We start from the raw sequence: 25,500 nt of genomic DNA on the forward strand, positions 1-25,500 counted from the left end.
GCTTGTTAAAATAGAATACAAGAAAATTGGTCTTTCAAAGTTGTTGTTTTTTTTTAAACAGAAAATGCTAAAAGTATTTTTTCTTACTACAGAACTGATTTATTTAAAAAAAAAACACACATGCAGGATATTGCTTGAAACTGCAGCTTTAATATTACTACAGACAAATGGAAGAACTAGGATACAGGTAACAGGCACAAGATCCGCGCCTGAATCCAAACATAAGTCACTTGTCACCAAAAATTTGAGTTTAAGCTCTTTTTTTGCATCAGTTTATTAACTGCACACAAATGGGATAACAGAAGAAAAAAACCTAGAATATTGAGCATTCTAGGAAGTCTCTCTCGGGATGTTTCGGTTACTCTGCTGACTAGAGGTTTAACTACACTCCTGTTATAATGTTTCACTCTCCCTGACAATAGGAAGCTGGATGAAGAATACAAAGAGAGAACCACAGCCCTGAAAAGTGACCTGAGGAAGGAGCGGGAACAGCTTTTACAGCAGGCCGGCAAACAGCGCCTGGAGCTGGAGAAAGAGCTGGAGAAGGTGAAAATGGAAGAGAATTGCATCCGAGACCGGCTGACACTATCTTTGAAGGTATGAAGGAACGATCGGGATTTTTCTCTGCGTTACCTGAGCCAGGGTTTACATACACAGTGTACCCCCGTTTAACATGACATCTGTTTCATCTTGTTATCCTATTGTAAAAGTGTAGTCACACATGCTGAAGCTTCATCATTTCTTAACCTAGCGCAGGATATCCCTGCTTCAGCACTGGTGGTTCAATCAGTGGCTCTGTCAATGACTGAGCCAACTCTAGTCCATAGAAGCCCTGATTTAAAAGGAGAGTCAATGCTGGGATTCAACCGGTGTTAACCTACTTCAGTACTTCAAAGACAATGTTAATACGACAGATCTACTCTTTCAGCCCAAGTTGTATTATGGTACAGTATATTGAGCTTGTACAATATAGTACAATCATGTTCAATTTTTAAAAATAAGCTTTGTTTTACCCCAGGGGTTTTCTACTCCGGTCCTCAAGACCCCCCCCCCCCCCCCCAACAGGTCAGGTTTTAGAATATCCCTGCTTCAGCACAGATGGCTCAATCAGTGGCCTAGTCAAAGACTGGGCCACTGATTAAGCCATCTGTGCTGAAGCAGGGATAATCAGTGGCCCAGTCTTTGACTGAGCCACTGATTGAGCCATCTGTGCTGAAGCAGGGATATCCTGAAAACCTGACCTGTTGATGAACCTTGAGGTCTAGAGTTGGCCACACCTGCCCTAGTACATCTTCATTAAAATATTAAACCAAGAACAAAGTCACAGGTTGAGCAAGCTTCTGGTTTTGATGGTAATAAAGGTTTAAATGCACGTTTTCTCGTGGCCTTGTCAGCATTTTTGGTCTCATTACAAGATCTTCATCATGATATTAATTACAGAAGACATACAAGTGACACCCCCCCCCCCCCCCCAAAAAAAAGTTCAGATGTAACCCTTTGAGTGCTAGAGGGCATGCAACACCGTTTTGACCCGTAAAGGTAGATCACAAAGAGATAACACTGGGCTTTGAGTAGACTCCGAAACGTTTGGCTTGAACCTCTTCACGAAACTCCCTTTTCATTTCAGGAAAACAGCCGTTTGGAGAGGGAATTGTTGGAGACAGCAGAAAAGCTGATCGAGTATGAGACGTTGGCAAGCAAGCTGCAGAGGAGCCTGGATAACACCCTGAGGGAAAGGGTCAGTGGAGAAGCACGTGCTCTTTTCCGGGGGAATACGGATAGGATCAACTTCACTCATTTTAGTACAAGAAATGACGAGCTTTCTCAGTGTGATCACATGCTTTACTCACAGAGAATGTTACAGTGTTACTTGGGCTGTATAAGTATTAGAGCCACGGGTATCATCTGCCTTATAGTAGTCTGGCATTTCCTCGTTTGCAGACTTTTTCTTATCGCTACCTGTTGTGTTCTTTTTATATAGGAAGGGTACATTTTTTACTGCTCCATTTTTATGATGAGGTCATTTCTTGTGGTTCCCGAAAATAAACGTACTGCGCTCTATAATTTTTTAGACATATATATATATATATATATATATCTATATATATATATATATACACATGAAATTCAGTCAGCACACTGTAGTTGAAAATGTTGTAATAGCAGATGTTAGTCCCATAGAGAGTAAATATGATACGAACCAATCCAAAGACCAGTAAGGAGACAGCAGACCGCACGGGGTTAATTCAATAGTCTATATTCACAACATGAAATACACGTAAGCCAACGTTTCGGTCCCACAGAGAGACCTTCCTCAGGGCCCTGAGGAAGGTCTCTCTGTGGGACCGAAACGTTGGCTTACATGTATTTCATGTTGTGAATATAGACTATTGAATTAACCCCGTGCGGTCTGCTGTCTCCTTACTGGTCTTTGGATTGGTTCGTATCATATATATATATATCTATAGACATATATATATATATATAGATATGTGTGTAATATAAACATTTTTAAAGGAGGCAGGGCACACAATAGCAGTAATAATCCAAATGATTGGAGCGGGTGCTTCTGCGAACGTAAACTGTACTATGTAGAAGGGTAAAAAAAAAAAGCCGGCACAATAAATGTATCTTTACTAAGTCAAGGTTTCGGCTTTCAAGCTCTTGAAAAAGGCTTCATTGGAAAGCCGAAACCTTGAGCCATTAAAGACAGATTTATTGTATCATTTGATGTGCCGGCTTTTTACACACACACACACACACACACACACACACACACACACACACACACACACACACACACACACACACACACACACACACACACACACACACACACACACACACACACACACACACACACACTCTGAGCAACCATCAAAATGGAAAGAAAGACCTTCATCTAGTGGCGTTTCGCATAACAGGGAGTGCGCTGGAACAGCGGTCATTGCTGGAAATGAATGTGCTTTTGGTCTCTGTTTTCCAAATGGACATTTTAGGCCATTGAAAGTATGTAGTCGCCATGACTCTTGCAGTGTTTTCAGAGGGTCTTGTTGAACATGCAGTGCATTTAAAAGCACTATATGCTATATTGGAACCTGCCATGCTCTTGGCATTCCTTGATCATCTACCATTTATAAATATATGTAGTGTGGTTTCCAGGGAAAGATGTGTGCCATGTAACCACTTCTAAGCACAAAACCTAATGGTTAGAACAGGAGTGGCCAACTACAGTCCTCAATGGCCACCAACAGGTCAGGTTTAAAGAATATCCCGGCTTCAGCACAGGTGGCTCAGTCTTCGACTCAGCCACTGATTAAGCCACCTGTGCTGAAGCAGTCTTATCCTTAAAACCTGAGCTGTTGGTGGCCCTTGAGGACTGGAGGTGGCCCCACTGGCTGAATGCAGAGGCGTTTCATGTGCAAACCCTGCGTATAGGGATACGGATTGTACCTGCCCACATCTTCTAATGCTTGTCCTTTTATTAGGGATCGCAGCCAGCAGCAAACCCACGGTGGATAAGTGACTGTTGTCTTTTTGTGTTTGATCTTGCAGTTCGGGGACCTGGATCCCAGCTGTGCTGAGTTTTTCCGCCAGGAAGACAGATTAGCACAAATAAAGAATGACTATGAACGGCAGCGCAGGGTAAGTTGGTAGAGATATTGAGGGCTGGTTGTGTTCTTGTGGTCTTCACCCTTTTTGCTGCCAGCAGAAGCCTGCAATGCATTGTGGGCACTTCTATAATAATAATATTAATAGCATGTTCTTGTATAGCGCTGCTAGTTTTACGCAGCGCTTTACAGAGACATTTTGCAGGCACAGGTCCCTGCCCCGTGGAGCTTACAATCTATGGTTTTGGTGCCAGAGGCACAGGAAGATAAAGTGACTTGCTCAAGCTCACAAGGAGCCGACACCGGGAATTGAACCAGTTTCCCCTGCTCCAAACTCCATGCCAGTTGGTGTCTTTACTCGCTGAGCCGCTCCTTCTGGCAGTATAAGGGTTAAAACTACTAAAGAGAGGACTGGCTTTACATTGTAAGAGCTCATGGTGACACCTTAGTACTGTAGGGTCAGGAATGCTCCGTTCCCTCACACACACTAACGCTTATTATTTATATTTGTGTTGAAGATATGATTGGTTATCACTGTGCGGGACCAAGCAGCGACCCCACATATTGTATGGGATGCGTTGGTCTCTTCTAACCTACGTATCTCCTTAGAGCAGGTGTGGGCAAGGTAAGGATGGTTACCTTCGACCTGCCACAGGTAGGGACCATCTCCCCGGCCCCTATTTGTGGTGCGGGCGACGTTGGCTGCAGCGCGGCGGGAGCCCACCCAAGGTGGTCCGAACAGGGAAGTTAGGAGCGACCGGAAGTCGGGGACCTAGCTTCCATGATCACTGTCTGGGTGGGCTCCCATCGTGCTGCAGCCTCCGTCGCCTGAACCACAGATAGGGGCCGGGGAGACAAGGGAAGGGTGGGAGGAGAAAGAGGGGAAAGGGAGGGAGCAGAGATGGGGGGGGGGGGAGCAGAGAGGGGGGGAGGGAGCAGAGAGTGAAGGGGAAGGGAGGAGAGAGTGAAGGGGAAGGGAGGGGGGGAGGAAGCAGAGAGGGAGGAGAGAGTGAGGGGAAAGGGAGGGGGAGAGAGTGAGGGGAAAGGGAGGGGGGAGAGAGAGGGAGGGGGAGAGAGAGGGAGGGGAAAGGGAGGGGGGAGAGAGAGGGAGGGGGGAGGGAGTGAGGGGAGAGAGAGAGTGAAGGGGAGGAAGGGAGAAAAGGGATGGGGAAGGGAGGTGAGGGGGGAAGGGAAGAGAAAGGTTACAGGTGAGGGGGAAGGGAGGCAGAGAGAGGGTAGGGGAGATGCAGGTGAGGAGGGGAGATTTGGTAAGCTTCACAGGCCACAAACTTAAACTAGATTCTACCAAAGCTTGTCAAGTTGCACTCCAGTCAAAATAATTGCACACCTGTGCCGAAAGGGATGCATAGATTAGTTATAGAAACTCCCCTGATCCGCCTCTAGGGAAATAATAGTTCTGTTATTCTCTTTGCCTAGGAGCTGCAGGATCGCATTGATGAACTACAATCCGAGCTTGAAGAATATCGCGTCCAGGGTATCAGAGGTGTCAGACCTTCGCTGAAGAATTCCCTGTCCGATGAAATGGACAGTAAATGTGCGATGGAATCTGACCAGGGTACAACACATTTGTATGCGACCTAATATAAAAAGCAGAAGTGTCATTGATCAGTAATAGTAACTTGTGCCGCTAAGTAACTTATGCTCTTATGTTCTAGTCCCACACGGTGCTGAAGGGATTAATAACTCTTCAATGTTCAGGAGATCCGTCTGTTTGGGGTCAAGCGGCTAAAACCAACTGTTTGCAAATAGCCAATCATTTCTGTGCTTTATATTGCAGACCTTTGTCCGAGGTTATCATCAGACAAATACGTAATTCAGAAGCCATTTGTACAGGGTTGAATTCAGTGTTACAAAGATAAAATGCCCATGTTTACCTTTGCATACAAACCTGCTTTAATTATCCCATTGTCACATGCCATGCAGGTGGTAAACTGCAGGTAAGGATTCTGGGTAGTGACATGCAAATGAGCAGCCAGTGGGCATGTCACTTTTAACTTCATATCCACTTTATCACATGAATTCCATATAGCAGTGATGGCCAACTCCAGTCCTCAAGGGCTACCCATAGGTCAGGTGTTAAGGATATCCCTGCTTCAGCACAGGTGGCTGAGTCTTCGACTGAGCCACTGATTGAGCCACCTGTGCTGAAGCAGGGATATCCTGAAAAACTGACCTGTTGGTGGCCCTTCAGGACTGGCGTTGCCTCCCCTTGCCTTATAGGTTTTGTCTGCGAGGCCTGGATCACGGAACGTGCAGATTCAGCACCGTTATAATCGCTAGTGATTGTTGAGATAAGAGTAGTGGTACTATGGCTGAATAAAAAGAAATCATCTCAGCAAAGACATTAAGTCTGAGATTATACTCCGCGCGACAAACACAAATGGCATAATCCCTATGTGGCCGCCCCTAGTGCGCGTGCGATGGCGGGACCGTGTTGTGAAAAAACATTAAAATTTGTCTTTTTCAAGCGCGGTCACGTGACCTCAGCATCACGTGAGTGGTTCAGCCAATGAGGGCGAATCGGCTACGTGACGCGTCCGCCACGCCTCCCCAATCTCCTGCAGCCAAGTTCGCTCGGGCGAGAGGCGCCCGCCATGAGCGGATTTGTGCCAGCGCGGACTATAACCGTGGCCTTAGGGTGATTGAAGCATGTGTGCTTCAGTGTGTAATGTCTTCTCTTCTAGGTATTGGGTCTGAGGACTGCCCGCAGCTAAACATGAGCATAGAGGCGGAAATGGCCATTGAACAGATGCGAGAGCGACATCTCGGAGAAGTAGAACGGTTGTCCATGGAACTGGAAGACCAAGTACGTGCTGGTCATTTCCTCACCTGAAAGTGGGTTCATGCACATATACGTTTTCCTGCGCGTTTATATTCATCCTTCGGATCAGAACTTGGGCTGACATTCTTTTGTTCCTATGATACAAATGTAAAAATAAAATAAAAAACAATGTTCAGGTTGGAGCCAAAAAACGCTTTTATAGCTATTGTTCAGCGAGGCTGTAACTTTACAAATGTTAAAAAAAAAAATTAATGAAAGAATAGAATAGGCTAAGTGCTGCATTTTTAATACTATTTTGTTAGATTTTTGAAAGACTAATACACATATTGTCATTTACAAACAACTTCAGTTTCCAGCCTGTCGGGCTTCAGTTAAATACAAAAACAACAATTTTACAAGGCGTGTTAAGTGCATTGCTGGAAAAAGGTAACATATATGAAATGAGCTTTTCAGCTGGGCTGGTGTGTTTAACAATATCGAGACTATATAGTAAAGAACTCGTATTTAAAGAGGCAATCCAAGCCATGCGTTTAAAAAAAACAAACATTATTTAAATAGGATTGAAGCAGGGGGTCTCCAGAGCTGAACCCCATTCATTTCAGTTCCGGCGACCCCCTGCTTCCCGCGATACGTACCTCCATAGGGGGTGCCGGTAGCAGCTCTAGCTGGGGTTCCGGTAATGGCGGCTTCAAAGTTTCCGCATCCTGCCAGCCAATAGGGAGCTGGGATGTCATCTCTTGCCACTTCCTATTGGCCCGCGTGACCAGGACCGCTAAGCAGCACCGAGATACCAGCACCGCCTATGGAGGTCTGTATCCCGGGAAACAGGGCGTCCCCGGAGATAAAGTTTAATGGGGAGACCCCCTAGTTCAATCGTATTTAAAAAAAAAAACTGCTCCTTTAATACCCACAACATTGAGTGAGGCAGCATGCAGTATGCTGGATACATTTTACTTTACTCTGTCTCAAGTGTATTGGGATGTTCCATTTATCAGACCAATGAGAGCGTTCTTCAAAGCAAGTTCTTCATGTGCTTAGCTGCACATGGTGAAGAACCCTGTGAGGTTTTGAAAGCCAGGGAGTGAATGGAGGTTGCCGTGTTAGTCCTGTTTCACTAGTGCAAAAACAAAAAGCACTACAGCTTTAGGATGTACGTACTCTTTTTTTTTTATTTCAACTAACAATTGATATTTTAGGACAGGGTGGCCAACTCCAGTCCTCAAGGGCCACCAACAGTTCAAGTTTTCAGGATATCCCTGCTTCAGCACAGGTGGCTCAGTCATAATCAGCCAACTGTGTTGAAGCAGTGATATCCTGAAAAACAGAGCTGTTGGTGGCCCTTGAAGACGACTGGAGTTGGCCGCCCCTGTTTTAGGACACCCTACTACTGTATTTGTCCGGATCGCATGACTTGACGAAGAGAGGAGACCTATCTCTCGAGCTTGTCCTAAAATATAAATTTAGTCCAAATAAAAAAAAAATGTTTCACCTAATACTGATGTACTAATTGTTTTGCATGAAAACTATACGCACTATGAAATCTGACTTTTTTTAAAAGATGTATCACAATGTTTATTGCAGATGACACACTATGAAGAACAGCTTAAAGAAACACAATGTGTATATGAGAGAGAAATGGAAGTTGTCAAGCAACAGTTCAAAGAAGAACTTCAGCAGACAGAAGAGCAAATGCAACACCTTCAAATGCAGCACGTAGAACGTGAACAAGAGATTGTGAAACTGAAGGAAGAGCAGCAGAGAACCGAGCGTGAACACAACGTGGAGATGAACAGCGTAGAAACAGCATTTAATACCCAAAGGGCCCAATTGCTAGAACAGGAAGCTGCTCTTCATCTTCAGCTGGAGGAGGCGAAACGAGCTTACAACAAGGAAAAAGAAGAACTGGTCCAGAAAGCCGCTGAACTTGAGAAGGAGGTAGAAATGAAGTTGGCGGAACTGCTAAGGACGTTTCAAGAAGAGAAAGATGAATTGGAGCACAGTTTTCATGAACAAGTAGCAAGATTAATAGAAAGACAGGGCAGTGAAAAGGATGAACTAAGGTCAGAACTGTTGGAAAGACATCAACATGAGCTCCGCGAGGAAAGGTGAGTGACTAAAGAGAGAGTGGATATTTGCTATTAGAGTGTGTGACGCCAATTCTACCAAGGTTCCTTGCAAGGACAGCTTGATGGCAGTGCCACTGAGCCCCTCACAGAAGCCCCGTGGTCTTCCCCACAACATTTAAATTGATTTACCGTGAGCGAGCGCAGGGCCTCTAAATGCCTCCTACCTTCTCTTCGGAGCTGTAAGCTTCTTCTCCTGCTCCTCATCTCCGGCACCTCGTCCTTGTAACGGCGCGTCACCACGATAATGTGACGTCACATGGTGACGCGATGCCATGACAATGTGATGCCACGACATCACACGGCGACGCATTGCCGCGACATAGCAGGAGGAGATGCCAGAGAAGGTAAGGGGCCCCGTGCTTTCCCCAAAGTACCGACCTCCGCCAAACTCTCAGCCGGGTCAGGTTCCTTGAAGAATTTTTGTAGCTGCATGTAGAAGGGCAGCAATTTGTTGGCCATTTTGTACATTTAGATTAGATATTAGGTTTTACTGACCATAAAAATAAGAGTTTTACTAAAGGAGGGGCCTGCAAAAATCTGAAAGTGTAAGATAATCAGCCATGAGACTCAAATATATTTTCTGTCTATTAATCACAGTGTGTGACTTGTAGAATGTGCAAAACAAAATGTAGGTAACTGCTTGTGTCTAAAAGTAATCCGTTTTACTCATTCGTAGTAAATGAATATTTACTGGTGCCAAATTGCAATGTTTTTCTTCCTGGAGGAAAACTGGAAAACATATGTTTTTTCCCCGAACAGAGATTTTCCGCATAATAAAACGTGGCATCATTAAAGGCTTAAATAATGTTCTAGCCAGAATAGAATTGTATGATGGGCTTATTTATAAAAATGTTTTAGTAATCTATTATGTTTAGGGGCCTATGCAGAGAGCAGCGGTAGAAATAATTGGAGAGTTTTAGAAAAACTAGATTTAATGGAGAGTTGTATTCTTCATATGCAGAAATGGGCGAAATCCGCTATTTTTAGCATTACTGCATGTGGAGAATTGTAAATGAGGAGATGCGCGCAGCTGAAAGGGAAAAAAAAATCGCGCATTTTTTTTTTGTTTCCCTATAGCCGACGAGCTCCTGCTTCTTGCCAACTTTAGTTGGCGGAGAAAATTGGAGAAAATTGCGCCAAAAACAGCCGCTAGATGGCGAGCGCGCCTTTCTGAATTCGTATATATTTTTAATGTCTTAATGGTAGTAGTAGCTTTGTGGTAGTAGTTGTTTTGAAATCCCTGCATTTACACCTCACAACACTCCTAAACATGAGGCTTTAGTAATATTCTATTATGACCATGTTTAGGAAAAAACTGGAAACGGAGTGTAACCGAAGATTATCGGAAACAGAAGCCCGGTTTGCTGAGGAATACCAAGCAGCGATGAAGAAGCACGAAGAAGTTATAGTCGGTCACGAGGACAGGCTCCAAAGTTACATGGGTGAGCTCACAGGGCGGCACACCGAGGAGAAAGCCCAGTGGGAATTTGAAAAGGACGAGATTATACAGGAGAGCGTAGACGCACAAGACAGACTGAAGGAGATATTGGACAAAGAAAAGTCGATGGCATATGGTGCCCTTACCCAAGAGAGAGAACTTCTGGAAAAGACCTACAAGGAGCATTTAAATAATTCAATGGCTGAAAAAGAGCAAGTGCAAAAAGAGCTAGAGAACGTGAGAATTGCGGCGAAAGAAGAACAAAATGGTCTGTCCAGTAAAATCCTTCAGCTAGAGAATGATTTGCAGGAGGAGTTGAAAGAAAGAGATGAGCAGTTGCGTCACGCTGAGAAAAATGTCCAGCTCCTAAGTGAGACCATAGAGAAGCTGGAGAGTGGACATAAGGTGGAGAAAGAACAGCTTAATTCCAGACTTTTAGAGTCCGAATCATTGTACAAAGAGGCGTGTGGGAGAGCAGAAAGGAAGAAGGAAGACATGTTTGTAGAAATCTCCAGGCTTCAAAGCACAATCCATGAACTGGAAAATGAGGTTGCTACATTATCCAAAATTCACAGCGATTATAAAGTGCTAGAGAGAGACAAGTCGGACTTGAAGAATGTTGTGTCTCAGCTTCAGAACAGCTCAGTCCTTTTGGAACAGGAAGGGGATGTGCTTAGGGGCTTGCAGAAGGCACACGAGCAAACTGTCAAAGAGAATGTCAAATTGGTATCTGAGATTTCCAGACTTCAAGGAAAACTGGAATTAATGGAAAACCAGATAAGCAAGGGCAGGGTGTCGGATATATCGATTGAAAGTGAGGCAGAGGACAACCAGACCCAGGAGAGATTGGCTGAAGGGGAGGGCAACAGCAAAGTTCATGGAGATATGATCAATAATCAATATAAGGAAACCTTAGCGGATGTGAACTTAAGACTTAACTGCAAAACAAAGGAGCTTGGAGATGCAACAGAGGCATTATGTCAGATGGAAAATAGCTACGAAGACACTAAAGGTGAGAATAGTCATCTCAGGAAACAAGTGCTGCTACTGCAAGAAAATCTAAATCATTTGAGTTTAGAATATGGTCTCGTGAAACAATCTGTATGCTCGGAGGACATTCCATTACCAGAGCTTGAAGAAGCCCCTGGGCTGCAGATGCTCTTTGCAGTTGCCAAAAAAGACAATTTGCGTCTTCAAGAAAACTTAAATATTATGGAAGTTAAACATAAGGAAGCGGTGGAAAACAACCAAGAACTGTGCTCTGAAGTCTTATGGTTGCAGGCAGAGATACAGAGCATGGAAGAAATGGCAGAAGCTTCCCTAAAGCTGGAAAATATGTATGAAGATACTAGGAAAGAAAATGATGAACTCAAAATGCTTGTTCCAACACTGCAGGAGAAGATCAGCGAGTTGGAAGGAAATGCTGTAGTCAAGTCTCGGTCTGGGGAGAAAGACATTCAAACAGCCGATATCCACCTAAAGTCTAAAATAAAAAGATTAGAGGAGCACACAAAGGAGACTGAAGAACATGCTCCAGGAACCACAAAATTCATCTTCCAAGAAAGTACGATGGAAAATTCCCACCTTTGGGCCAAAGTGAAGGAGCTTGAATGTGCTTGTGGGCATTTAGCACAGCAAAAAGATGAACTGCTGGAAGACAACCTTACAATGCAGAGGCAGCTAAGAAAACAGGAGGAAACCGCGGCCAAGTCGGCGACCCTTCCACAGAAACCCAACTATCGTGAGGCAAACGCCGAAGAGCTGACATACAAGGGAAAACCACAAGAACGGAGTCCACATGGCAATAGTTTGCAAGCAGCCAATGGGGAAAGAGAGCATAGGATTGAAGGGTCCGGTCCGCCGAACGAGCAAAGCGAGATGCAGAAGAGAGTTGAACTTCTAAGGTACAGTAATATCCATGTGTAGTCTGCTATTGGGCAGCTGCCTTTCAGCAAGCATCTTCTTTCCTGCGGTGCTTCCAGAACTAACATAATGACTCCATGAACAACACTGTGTAATGGTTAGACTTTCACGTGCGTCTGTGCCAAGTTTAACTAGTTTACCTCAAACTACAACATGGTAGAAAAGCTGTATTTCTTTGTTGGTTACTGACCTTTTTTTAACATGGACCATAACATACTAAGATCCTTTTGCTTAATTCACTGAATTCTATGGATGTCATGAAAAGAATCTACATATTCGTACGTCTTATCTTGTGACTTGTGTATTTTTGTGCCCGTAGGCTATTTCCCCCCCCCCCCCCCTTTTGTAACATTCTTTATTTGCTGCTTCTCCTGCATGCCTTTTAATTATAACATAATGACACATCTCACACCTTTGTAACCGCTGAGTCTGACTTTCTGAGACATAGTCCGGGTCTATGGTAGGGGTGTGCAACTCCCCTGTACTCCCTTTGAAGGGCCACCAACAGGTAAGGTTTTAAGGATATCCCTGCTTAGGAAGACTCGTTGTAATTGAACACAAAGCTACATGATATTAAATGTGGACTTAACGTCTCTCCTTTTAAAGATGTGAGACTAAAAATCTTCGAGAAGAAAACGCGGCACTAAAAACGGAACTAGCAACTTTAGAAGAGGACGGGGAAATCTCGAACCAAAAAATTGAGGCGCTCCAGGCAACGTGCGAAGAAATGCGGTAAAAATAATAACTTTTATTTCGTACAACACTTCTCCCAATGGGACACAAAGCGCGTCACAATTACAGCATAGCGCGCGGTACGCAGCACATAGGAATGTTAGACACAGTCCCTGCCCCGTAGAGCTTACAATCTATGATTTTGGTGCCTCAGATACAGGGAGATAAAATGACTTGCCCAAGGTCACAAGGAGCTGACACTACAGAACTGAACCAGGTTCCCCTGATACATGCCCAGTGTCGTTGTTTACAGGGTCCGTGTCTTGACTCACTGAGCCGCTCTCCCTCCCTCTTTCTAAAATGGTTTTGCCACGTCGCTTTTTGCCGCATATTTTTAATCCCCTAAAAACATACTTATGTATGTTTAATTGCAGGGAGAAGCTTGAGACCGTCAAAAAAGAGAAACTTGCCGTTCAGAAGATGGGTGAAAGCTTAAAGAAACAGGTCTGTTATCTTACTCTTGCAATCTGCTATGTTTTAGGTTCAAGTTTAACAGTTTTATGTGTTAACCTGCTGTAGAAAGCAACTTGCCAACAACATTAAGATATCGTAAACACATTCTGCATGATGGTTCCTGAAATCAAGGAGCAGGTTTTTGTCTGTCTGGATACAATTGGGCGCCATTTTGAATCAAGATGGCGGGGTGAACCTTTCACAACTGCACTGGTTTTAACCACCTTTGCCAGGATTGCAAGTAGCAGGACTGAATTTAGAAAATCCATGTCTTGCATATTGGTCACTTTATGTTGGATGCTCCAGCGTGGGAACTTGATAAAAATGTGCCTGGTGGAAACCTCGTACATATAGAAGGCGAGGTCTTCTGTTTCCATGATGTTCAGAAGGAAGTCAGGCTGGCGAAGGCTGTACTTTGATATTATTGCTTTTCATGTTCCTTATCGGTTTGCTTGAATCCCGCTGGAAGTCTGTTCTGCTTGTTAAACATATTTCCCCTCCTTGCTAGCATTTAAACTGAATGTATGCCATACTGCAGGGGGGCTCAACTCCAAGCCTCCCCAACAGGTCAGGTTTTCAGGATATCCCAGCTTCAGCACAAGTGGCTCAATCAGTCCCCTTTGACTGAGCCTCTGATTGAGCCACCTGTGCTGAAACATGGATATCCTGGAAACCTGACCTGGTGGGGGGGGGGGGCACCCCTGTGAAACTGCTTCATAGAGTGGGGTCTTGTTCTTTATTTCCTTTCGGGTATGTTTGGTCTTTCATCTTTTATATAGCTTTTTCTGTAGAGTACTGTAGTGGATACAGTACAATAATTACAGTCATTACACTGGTGCAATTGTCATTTTGTGTTTTAGAAACGTATGAAGTTTTTATTTATTTAATTATATTGTTTTTTAATTAGCTATCAGAATTGAAAGCCAGGAATCAGCAGCTGCATTCGGAAAATGCAGAATTATGCTCGAAGAACACAAAAAACCAGGCGAACGTCCAGGATCTCAACCGGAGGCTGGTGGCCTTCCTCAGGCAGAAGGAAAAAAAAGATTCAGAGAAAGGGGTGGAAGAAAGGGAAAGAGAGAGGTGTCAAATGAAAGATGAACTGGAAGATTACAGGTCAAAGGTACAGTATGTTCTGGGGCACTTTGTGACAATGTAACTCCATTATTGCATAGAAATGCAATGCTGTGTGTGTATATGTGTGTGTGTATATATATATATATATATATGTATGTATATATATATATATATATATATATATATATATATATATATATATATATAAAAATTCTAGAGTACAAATTCATGTAATACCTATATTTATAAAGATGTGTATGTATGCAAGTATATAATGTATAGTGTATGTCTTCTATAATGTGCTTATAAAAATTTTTTTTATTATTATTGTTTCAGCAATTTAGCTTGATAACCTTTTCCATTGCAGTTGTTACATAGTAGATGAGGTTGAAAAAAGACGTACGTCCATCAAGTTTAACCCATGCTAAATTTAAACGACAGATACTTTAGCCTGTATTTGTACTTACTGATCTAGAGGAAGGCAAACACCAAACCCGAGTGACACATAATCTAATGATATCTCGTAAGGGGAAAAATGAATTCCTTCCTGACTCCAAATAACGGCAATCAGATTAATCCCTGGATCAACATCCTTCCCGTGTTTACTTATTTGGTATACACCATAATACCTTTCCTTTCTTTTTTTTTAATTTTTATTTAAGATATCTATTGTATCTGCCATCACAGCCATGGGTAATGAATCCCACACTGTAACTGCCCTTACTGTAAAGAACCCTTTCCTTTGTTGCTGGTGAAATCTCCTTTCCTCCAACCTCAAGGGATGCCCATATGACTTGAATACAGATTTTCTGCTGTAGACAGTGTGATAATCCCATATGTAGGTCCTTGAACCATGACGGTTGTTGAGAGAGATAGATATTTATAGAAAGGTCCTTATTACTGGACCTAAACGTTCATCATTGGTAATAAACGTTATTTATTTGTTATGAGTGCCGATCCCTGACCTTATATTGCTGAAATACTTTATCTGGCGCCGGGTTTTTTACTCCTTGTGACGGAAATAATCCTTCATCATAAAATGCTTGGGTGTAATAAAAACAGGAGAAATAGCACAACATGTTTCTCCCTGTGGCTTTTTCAAGGGCTATGATATATATTTATTGTGTGTGTGTGTGTGTGTGTGTGTGTGTGTACACATACACACTCATACACATACACACACAATAATAGGAACAAGACACTCGATTCAAACACTTGTAAGGCGGCACAAACGTGTGCTGATCTGCCTAGATACTGTTTGGTATTGTAGATAGGAAGAGAGGGCAGACATCCATCATTTCTTTGTGGTGTTTATTGCTCAAAGTTTGACTCCCAACAGAGCCTTCTTCAAGAGCCGGGCTCCATTGGGAGCCAAAACGGTGACCAATAAAAGTTACAAAGAAATGGAGTACCTTCTCTCCCCCTCTCTCTCTTTCCATGTCTCTCCCCCCTCCCCCTCCCTCTCTCTATCCCCCTCTCTCTTTCTCTCTATTTTTCTCTCTCTTTCTCTCTCTCACTCACTCTCTCTCTTTCTCACTCTCTCTTTCTCACTCTCTCTCTTTCTCACTCTCTCTCTTTATATATATATATATATATATATATATATATATATATATATATATATATTATTGTAAAATCTACTTGTAATTTCCTCCTGTAGATGGCACATTCAGAAACAGATCTGGGTAAGATGAAGGTACACAACCGTTTCTTAGAGCAGGAGAACACCCTTTTAAAGCAAGACATCGAAACAAAACAGGTATGGCAACACCTGTCCTGCTCAAATCTGCTTGTATATGCCGTTGCATGGTATCAGCATATGATCATCATCATAGAATATTATTTTCATCATTGCTCTAATTAAAACATGACGCGAGAGACTTTAGGCTATCGCAGGCTCCTCTTAGATTGGGCTGGCAACTCCAGTCCTCATGGGCCACCAACAGGCCAGGTATTAAGAATATCCCTGCTTCAGCACAGATGGCTGTCATACTGACTTGAGCCACTGATTAAGCCATTGGTGCTGAAGCTGGGATATCCTTAAAACCTGACCTGTTGGTGGGCCTTCAGGGCTGAAGTTGGCCACCCTTGCTATAGATTAAATGGTCCATAAGTAAATGCCTTAATTAATAGAAAGCATAACTGTTGGGCCTTTTGTTATTTTCCAAAGCTGTCGAAATGCTCGGAAATCGCCGACCTGAAGAATGACATTTCTGGTTTAAAAACTAAATACGAAAAGCTGCTGAAAGGGAAAGAAGCTCTAAGTGAGGAGCTGAGCAGATGCGTCGATAAGGTAATACATACTAATATTAGCATTGATATTTTAGACCCCTTCGTGTTGGGTTGGCCAACTCCGGTCCCCATTATGACTTAGCCACTGATTGAGCCACCTGTGCTGAAGCAGTGATGGCCTTAAAACCTGACCTGTTGGGGGTACTTGAGGGCTGACCTATGGCGATGAAGATTGCAGGGGTCTCCAAACTATGGCCCGGGGGCCACATCAGGCCCCCCACAAGATTTTATCCGGCCCGCAGTAACTTGAAATATATATATTTTTGCTCATTATATATAATTTCCCAGTGTAAGCACGGCATCCTTTCTTTGTAATGGTCTCATTTCTCTTTTGTTCTGAATCATATCATGCAGATAACCCTCAAAAAGATCCAAATAAAACTTATTCATTCATTTATAAAATATATAAAAATTATAAAAAGAATTTTCTTTGGGCTGCGAAAATGTGTAGAATATACGATGTGTCCCCCGTACAGAGAAGTTTGGAGACCACTGTTCTAAACGACAGCCTTAGGTTCACGTGACTTGTGTCTTTTTGTTGCTGGTGGGATTTCTCTAGTGATACAAGCTTCCCACATCACTCGCAAGTCTCCAACAGAAATCCCTCTGTGTTTCCTTTCTTTCACCAGTCGGCTAAAGTTAGTTACCTGGAGAACAGGATGGCGAACATGAAGCAGGAGCAGAGGTCATGGGAGCAGCAGTCTCAGGCGCTGAAAGCCCAGCTCACACTCTCCCAGGAAAAGGTAAAGGGAGGTGGATTATCAGCGGGGTGCCTGACTATCTGTAAAGGGAAAATCTGTGTCGTATTCCTATAAACGCCGCTGGGTTTGGTATCATGTTTCATTATTAAGATCCACTGCATGTTAGTTCTGATTTTTTGAAGTGAAACTTCTTTTGTGGCACCTCATTCCTAATGGGACAAAAATGGATTGTGGGGATAGAAAATGAAACGGATGTGACGTCACAGTGCTGACGTCACAGTGCTGGCAGTTGAGGCCAGGCTGTGTTCTGGTGCCGCCGCCGGCGCCGCTCCTAACCATCACGCTCCCCCCCACACGTCCGCTTACACGCTCCCCCCCACCCTCTCAACATTTACTCGCCGCCACAGCTCCTAACGAGCACTGCTCCCCCCACCCGCTGACATGGCCGCTCCCCCTCAAAATTTAATCGCCTCCACTCCATGCTGACCTCCCCCGGCCGAGGCATGGAACGGCTCCTGCTCTCGTAACAGGGGGTGGGGGGGGAGGGGGGTTGAGTGCGCTGCGTTCCCCACAGCACCATCAGAAGGGGATCGCTGCCACGGCAGCTGACTCTGGTCCCCGCCCGCTGCCATGCCACGCATGCGCAGTTGTGATGGCGCCGCTGACGGACGCCACACATGCGCAGAAGCATCTGGCAGCGGCGTCGTTCCCCCCACACGCTCCTAGTCCTAACGCCCATTGGCAGCGGCGCCATTCAGCCCTCCACTGGCACACGGCGCAAACCCGGGCGCAACCCACGGCACAGGGGCTCGGTCACTCACGCCCATGCCGGGCGCATGTACCCCGCAGAATTTGCGTGCGAGGGGGGGGTCCAGAATTTGCGTGCGAGGGGGGGGGTCCAGAATTTGCGTGCGAGGGGGGGGTCGTCCAGAATTTGCGTGTGAGGGGGGGGGGGGTCGTCCAGAATTTGCGTGCGAGGGGGGTCCAGAATTTGCGTGCGAGGGGGGGGGGTGTGCAGAATTTGCGTGAGGGGGGCACACAACACAACGAGACATACACACACAACGCAGAGAGAGAGACATTGACACTCTCACACTGACTGACACTCTCACACTGACTGACACTCTCACACTGACTGACACTCTCACACTGACTGACACTCTCACACTGACTGACACTCTCACACTGACTGACACTCTCACACTGACTGACACTCTCACAATGACTGACACTCTCACACTGACTGACACTCTCACACTGACTGACACTCTCACACTGACTGACACTCTCACACTGACTGACACTCTCACACTGACTGACACTCTCACACTGATTGACACTCTCACACTGATTGACACTCTCACACTGACTGACACTCTCACACTGACTGACACTCTCACACTGACTGACACTCTCACACTGACTGACACTCTCACACGCACACACACTGACTGACACACACTGACTGACACACTGACTGACACACACACGCACACACACTGACTGACACACACACGCACACACTGACGCATGCACACACACACACTGACGCACGCACACACACACACACTGACTGACGCACACACACACACACTGACTGACGCACGCACACACTGACTGACGCACGCACACACTGACTGATGCATGCACACACACACACTGACTGACTGACACACACACACACTGACTGACACACACACACACACACTGACCGACACAGAGACATTCACACACATTGACTGACACACACGCACACACTGACTGACACACATGCACACACTGACTGACACACACGCACACACTGACTGACACACATGCACACACTGACTGACACACATGCACACACTCACAAACAAACACACATACATACTCTCTGACACATATACATACTCACTCACTGACACATACACTGACTGACACATGTGTGCCGAGGACGCGCGTTATAAGTACAATTTCTGTGACAAAAGTCATAGAAGTTTCACTTACTATGCGCGTGCACAGCACACACAGCTTTTTTTTTTATTATTATTATCTCTCCTATATTTTTCATTTTCTCTGTCAAGTGATTTGCAAGACGAATCATTTCAGAAATGTAGGTATATATTTCGGAACTGATTACAGCTGTAGTCCTACCTTGGACACATTGTTACCCTGTTTTAAAGCTTAAAGGGGAAAAGCTTTGTTAAAAATGACACCCTGTATCTGTTAACCCCTTGTGTGCCAGGGAGCGCCCTGCAATGAACCAAAGGGTTACGTTGTGGTGAGGATAACGATGTTGTTATACACAGTAGCTGTGCCTGTGTGTAATGCATTAAAAATGAATGAACTAACCCGGATTGCATATTAGGAACCCCAGAAGTAAAATATAATTTTTGTCTGATGTACATATAATTGGGTCCTTCATATAGGTAGTTATTTTCCAATGGAACTGATTCAGTGTTTCAGAGATAATTCAGGTCACTGTATGTGGTAGGAATGACTTTTCCCCTGGCCACCTTCCCTGCCACCACCTGATGGATGGATTTCCAATAGCTGTAAAATCACTAAATCCCAACCAAGATGCCATGATACTGCTCTGTCTCGTCTCACCCAAGTAACATGCTGATGTAGGCACGCTATTGAGCAGTTATTGAACAGTAGCGCTGTTGAAAACAATGTGTAGCGGTCATGTAAAATGCCTACAGTCATCTCTCCTGCTGGCAGCAAGGCCTGGTAAGTGTGGGCATGCCAGCAGTAATCATGGAGGTTTTCCCTCACACCCTGGTGAGGTGTCCTGTGTAGCTATGGGAGTGGTCACAGACTCTGACTCCCTGGTTGGTGAGTACATAAGACACAGCACTGTGACTAACAGTTAGTCCTGGTTGGTGAGTACATAAGACACAGCACTGTGACTAACAGTTAGTTCTTGCAAGGTTTTTGCAGCGTTCCTGTTCTATCAGGAGTAGAGATATTGCAGAGTTCAGAGAATAGTTAACAGTTATGCTATAGTAGCTGATTTAGGAGTCTGTGTCCAGGGACCGGGCACAGAGCAGTGAATCCCTAATCTAGGAGACATACCTACCAAAGGGAAGCGGCTGGAAAATGATTGGCTAAGTACACCCCATTGTGGAGGGCAGCTATGCCCACCAGTACAATAAAGATGGAGCTGATCAGAAAGACCCCTGTGTGTGAGAGTATGATTACACAGGAGGTTGCACCACCGAGGAGTTCCTCACCAGGACCATCCCCATGCGGACGCAGGGACCCTGATGAGGTGGAGGCGCTGCACTGGAACTAGGTGAGACTCAGCACACTACCTCAGCTGCCTGTCTGGACGGGTCCTCCCCACACACCATCATGCGGGAGACTCAGGAGTCCTGTTGCCAACAGGTGCACCACCAGACACTACTACACTGTAATGGGGGCCGGTTAGACCACAGGGGCCAATGTGAGATTGGGTGGGTCAGGCCGGGCCACAAAAACCGTTACATTTGGAGGCGAGCTGCTGAGATCAGATCTGTCATCAGGACAGGCTCTAGCTAGGCACACTGGGAAACAGGGATAGAGTCTGCTGCCACTCTGTGCTGCGTAGGGACGGACCTAGGGGTGGTCAGGGGCTGACGGGATATTGTCAGTTCGCAGGGACAACCTAGGGGCCTGAAAGGAGTGAGGGGTTTGGAGCCGGGCTATAGCTGACCGAGTCACCTTGAGGCAGTGCTAGTTGGTAGGATGCCAGAAGAGATAGCCTGTTAACTTGGTCAGGAATCCTGGAGAGGGTCTGCGCTAGGCTGACCAAGAGAGGTAGACGGCCCAAGTACTGCATGGCAGAGCCAGAGTACCTAGCCCATTCCAGACACTCACCGTAGGGAGCACAGACTGGGAGGAAGGAGTCACAGCAGACACTGAGAGAGTGAGCCTAGCCTGAGGTAGTGCAACACTGGGTCACACCTAGATAAGGTACACATGTGGTGGTGCATCTGAGCAACTCTTTATTGTACTGATGTGGAGGCTGCCCCGCAGAGCGGAGCCCCATGTACGATAATTGGTACGAGAGTGAGACAACCCAAAGAATGGAGGATCCGCGTGGTGCGGAGAACACAAAATGGCGACCAGAGGCTGATGGGGAGGGCACCCGTGGCGTGCACCCCACTGAAGAGCAAACAGTCGCCGAGTTATCGTTAACCAGTCTGCTCTGGAGCGGAGCGAAGGCCGTGGCTGCCCCGTTTTTATCCTGTTTGGGACACCGAGGGGCCACCCTTGAAGAGTGTGAGGAAATTGTAATAATTGGGGGAGAACCCCGCGAGGAGGACAAACAAACGGACTTTTTGGGCTTAAAAGTCAACCAAAATGGCGGTTCCCGCTTGCTAGGGACACCGCATGGGACAGTCACAGAAAATGTGGCTGGTGCAGGACTTGCAAAAAGCTGGCCGGGAATGGCGCGAACAGCAGAGCCCCGCCCTGATGGGGGGCATGGCGCGAAAGCTATGGCTGCGCCTTCATGGACAGTGACTAACTCAGCCCCTGTGCTGAGTCAACCGCTTAGTCTATGGGACCCTCCCCTGATTTCTACCAGGGGGAGTGAATTTCAACTATGGCCTGTGGGAATGCACCCACTGGGCCCAGGGACTGATATCCAGACGGCGCCACTACAAAAGGTAGTTCCGACAGTGGAAGAGCCGTGCAAAAAGGAGGGTTATATTGCACAAAGGGCGGCTGCAAGGAAAAGGCGGGAACTGGCCGCGGGAAAAGACCCCCACCCTTGTGGGGAAATTGGCGCGAAAACGCTAACCGCGCCCACCAGGACTGAGAAGGGTGCAGCCTTAATTAAGGGGCATGATATTCCCCTGTGGGACCCGCCCATAATTGCAACCCCTGGGGGCGGGTTCCAGCTCTGTCAGAAAAGGGAGGAGCCGAAGCAGGGAGTGGCGGATCCAGCAACTTCCACCAGTCAGTTGCGAGGAACCACTGAGAAGAAGAGACCTGTACAGGAGGTGGCTCCTGTACAAAGAATGGCCTGCTCCTCCACTGTGGGCACGATGGTCTCCACCCAGCCCTACTCAGTACCCGGCGGGTTGCTAGTAGTAAGGGTGGCCAACACCGAGACGGTGGTCGGGCTCTGCCTACAATGTGGGCTGCCCGGAGGCACGGTCAACACGGCGGCACGTTGCCCTCATTGCGGGACTTTATACCTGTGGCCTATGCCCACATTTATTCCAATCCAGCCTGCTGACCCCCCGGTGGACATGGCAAGGCGCTCCGCCGAGTCCCCGGGCGCGCTATGGATCAACCGCGCGAGTCCCGGAGACAAGGGACTGGAGCCGGTCAAGTCGGCTGGGTCAGTGGCGATCGAGGCGGTTGAATCACTCCCCGCATTCGGGGAAAAGAGACTTTCACTCCGCTCGGAGACCCCTAAGTCAGGGAAAGGGGATTACTCGGACGAGGACCTCCGTGAGCTGGCGGTGTTAAAAGCGGAGCCAAAAAGGCAGACCGGAAGGACGACACCCCGTGGGGTGAGTGGTGGCCTTGAGAACAGGGCGTCCCCCGCAGATCGGCGAGCCGACAGACGGAGTCCCGCCATCCCAGGACCTGATCTAGGAGACGGGAGAGAGACGCCTACACCCCTGCGGACGGGTAAGCCAAGCAGCCCTATCACTTACTTGGTTGCAGCAGGCGACGAAGCGCTGGAAGGGCCGCGCCAGGCCCCGAGCGCACGTGGAGTGACGGCATCACTTCCGGTGGCGACGGCGGAGCAACCGGATGTCGTCGTAAAAGAAGAGATCCCGCATGGTGGTCCCACGCAAGATGGCGACGCTTCCGGTTCCGGGGGAGACATCACTTCCGGTGGTGACGGCGGAACCCATGGGGAAGACGCAGCGACGCTTCGGCGATTGGGGGAAGGTCCCCAATCACCTCAACGGCTCAGAAGCTGGACGGGCGATCTGAGGACTGAGGAGGGTGAAGTATCATCCTTTGAAATATCTACGGACAGCCGGGAACGGGTCGCAGCCCCGTGGCAATCGCTACCCCGTCCGTATGCCCAACCCCATGCCCTAGCTAAAACCCCTACCCCTATCACACGGTCCCCGGGTTCCCCGCCTAGCCTGGAATCAGTGGACATACCCTCAGAAGAGGAGGTGAGACGGACTGGGGAAAGACAGCGCAGTTGCGCTACGGAAGGTATCTCCAGGGGAGGGGGAGAGTTGGGCAAGGCCGCGGTAGGCCGGTGGTTGCCCCCTGCAGTTCCTGCGACGGTGAAAAAGGCCCCTATGCCTATGCAAAAGACCTCTAGGTGGTCAGTACCGTGATCAGCGCGGACCTCGGGAATATTTTCCCAGGGGGATGAGAGTGATTCGGGGGAGTCGCACAAGTTTAGAGAACGCCGTTGGTGGGCCCCACTATTTGAAGGGTACTCGGCCTGGATGGACCGCACTCGGTTCCTCATCCGGCGAGAGGATGTAGTGGACTACTGGTGGGCTGTGGGAGAGTTTACCCCAGAACAGAGGGACAGGGAACTGCAGGAGCGCTGGCTTCAAATTGAGCATAGGGAGATAGAACATATGGGTCCCAGCATCTTGTCAGACCCCGTGGACCCTGACGAACCCCTATCATGGGTGCTACCAGGGAGGGCAGGTAGGGCTGACCTGACTAGGATCAGTAGGGCCGAACGGGCCATAATGGCTCGTTACAAGTCATCCCACGGGTTGGAGTACCCGTATGTCCCTGAGCCACTAATGGACGAAATAGAGGAGAACAGGGATAGGTGGCTCAGGGAAAATATTGAGATGCACTTAGTCAGTAAAGGGAATGATGTGGTGGGGAAGAAGGCCGAGGAGCGGATAGAGCACTTAATCCGCATATGGGCCATTGGAAGAAATATCCACAAACACAAGGTAACATATAGGCCCGAGAGGGGATTACCACGGCATTACTCAGTTACAGTTCTAGATATGGGGGGTAGGGAAGTAAGGAAGCCGGACCCCTATCACTATTTTTAGGTGGTACTGCGCATTACGCGGGTCCGTGGCTGCTGGTCGGGGCGGGCTTGGCGGATGACTGTATTCATGTATACTGTATTTGAATCGTGTGATGTTGATTATGTTTTCTGTTACAGTGCTTCCTGGAAAGAGGTATACAAATTTAGGTCCCAGCGAGGACGATGGGATTCACCAGGGGGAGAATGTAGCGGTCATGTAAAATGCCTACAGTCATCTCTCCTGCTGGCAGCAAGGCCTGGTAAGTGTGGGCATGCCAGCAGTAATCATGGAGGTTTTCCCTCACACCCTGGTGAGGTGTCCTGTGTAGCTATGGGAGTGGTCACAGACTCTGACTCCCTGGTTGGTGATGTCAGAGTTGTGTCAGCCCCCAGAGTACATAAGACACAGCACTGTGACTAACAGTTAGTTCTTGCAAGGTTTTTGCAGCGTTCCCGTTCTATCAGGAGTAGAGATATTGCAGAGTTCAGAGAATAGTTAACAGTTATGCTATAGTAGCTGATTTAGGAGTCTGTGTCCAGGGACCGGGCACAGAGCAGTGAATCCATAATCTAGGAGACATACCTACCAAAGGGAAGCGGCTGGAAAATGATTGGCTAAGTACACCCCATTGTGGAGGGCAGCTATGCCCACCAGTACAATAAAGATGGAGCTGATCAGAAAGACCCCTGTGTGTGAGAGTATGATTACACAGGAGGTTGCACCACCGAGGAGTTCCTCACCAGGACCATCCCCATGCGGACGCAGGGACCCTGATGAGGTGGAGGCGCTGCACTGGAACTAGGTGAGACTCAGCACACTACCTCAGCTGCCTGTCTGGACGGGTCCTCCCCACACACCATCATGCGGGAGACTCAGGAGTCCTGTTGCCAACAGGTGCACCACCAGACACTACTACACTGTAATGGGGGCCGGTTAGACCACAGGGGCCAATGTGAGATTGGGTGGGTCAGGCCGGGCCACAAAAACCGTTACAAATGCATAAGGCGAAAACATGTTCATTTGTACGTTACTGCATGATAACAGTGGTGGTAATGACTGCTACATCTGTATACATTTACAAAACTATTATTGGAAGGATAGCAAATAGTTAAGATTCACGTAAATGAATCAACCAGATAAAAAATATACAATAGCCCTGATGTAAACCGATAGGGTATAAAATGAGCAAGGCCAAACCGGCGAGGTGATGACAAAGGGAAAAACAGCCTAAAACCCGGTGTTTTAAAAATTCAATCCAAGCGGTACTTTAAAAAAAAAAAAAGTTTTAATATATCCAGCCTTTGATAGCTTTTATTGAAAATGAATTACCTAAGCTGCCGATCGATTGGTTCTCCCATGATCAATCAGAAAAGATTCTGCGTCCCAGGGTT

At 46.7% G+C, this 25,500-nt stretch overlaps 1 protein-coding gene across 4 annotated transcripts in view; it reads left to right on the forward strand.

Moving 5' to 3' along the window:
- NIN (ninein) overlaps positions 1 to 25,500 on the forward strand; it is a 94,301-nt gene that overhangs the window by 45,314 nt on the left and 23,487 nt on the right. For all 4 annotated transcript variants that reach the window (XR_012803810.1, XR_012803809.1, XM_075613825.1 and 1 more), the window contains exons 11-23: positions 423 to 597; positions 1,628 to 1,738; positions 3,556 to 3,645; positions 5,049 to 5,187; positions 6,317 to 6,438; positions 7,996 to 8,519; positions 9,849 to 11,882; positions 12,508 to 12,633; positions 13,008 to 13,077; positions 13,994 to 14,209; positions 15,824 to 15,922; positions 16,334 to 16,456; positions 17,085 to 17,198. Coding sequence is in view for 2 of the 4 variants with exons in the window: in XM_075613825.1 (XP_075469940.1) it covers positions 423 to 597; positions 1,628 to 1,738; positions 3,556 to 3,645; positions 5,049 to 5,187; positions 6,317 to 6,438; positions 7,996 to 8,519; positions 9,849 to 11,882; positions 12,508 to 12,633; positions 13,008 to 13,077; positions 13,994 to 14,209; positions 15,824 to 15,922; positions 16,334 to 16,456; positions 17,085 to 17,198 (3,943 nt within the window). In the remaining 2 variants the exon portion in view is untranslated. The remainder of the gene's footprint in view (positions 1 to 422; positions 598 to 1,627; positions 1,739 to 3,555; positions 3,646 to 5,048; positions 5,188 to 6,316; positions 6,439 to 7,995; positions 8,520 to 9,848; positions 11,883 to 12,507; positions 12,634 to 13,007; positions 13,078 to 13,993; positions 14,210 to 15,823; positions 15,923 to 16,333; positions 16,457 to 17,084; positions 17,199 to 25,500) is intronic.

The sequence above is a fragment of the Ascaphus truei genome, chromosome 9, assembly GCF_040206685.1.
Source record: "Ascaphus truei isolate aAscTru1 chromosome 9, aAscTru1.hap1, whole genome shotgun sequence".
NCBI lineage: Eukaryota > Metazoa > Chordata > Amphibia > Anura > Ascaphidae > Ascaphus > Ascaphus truei.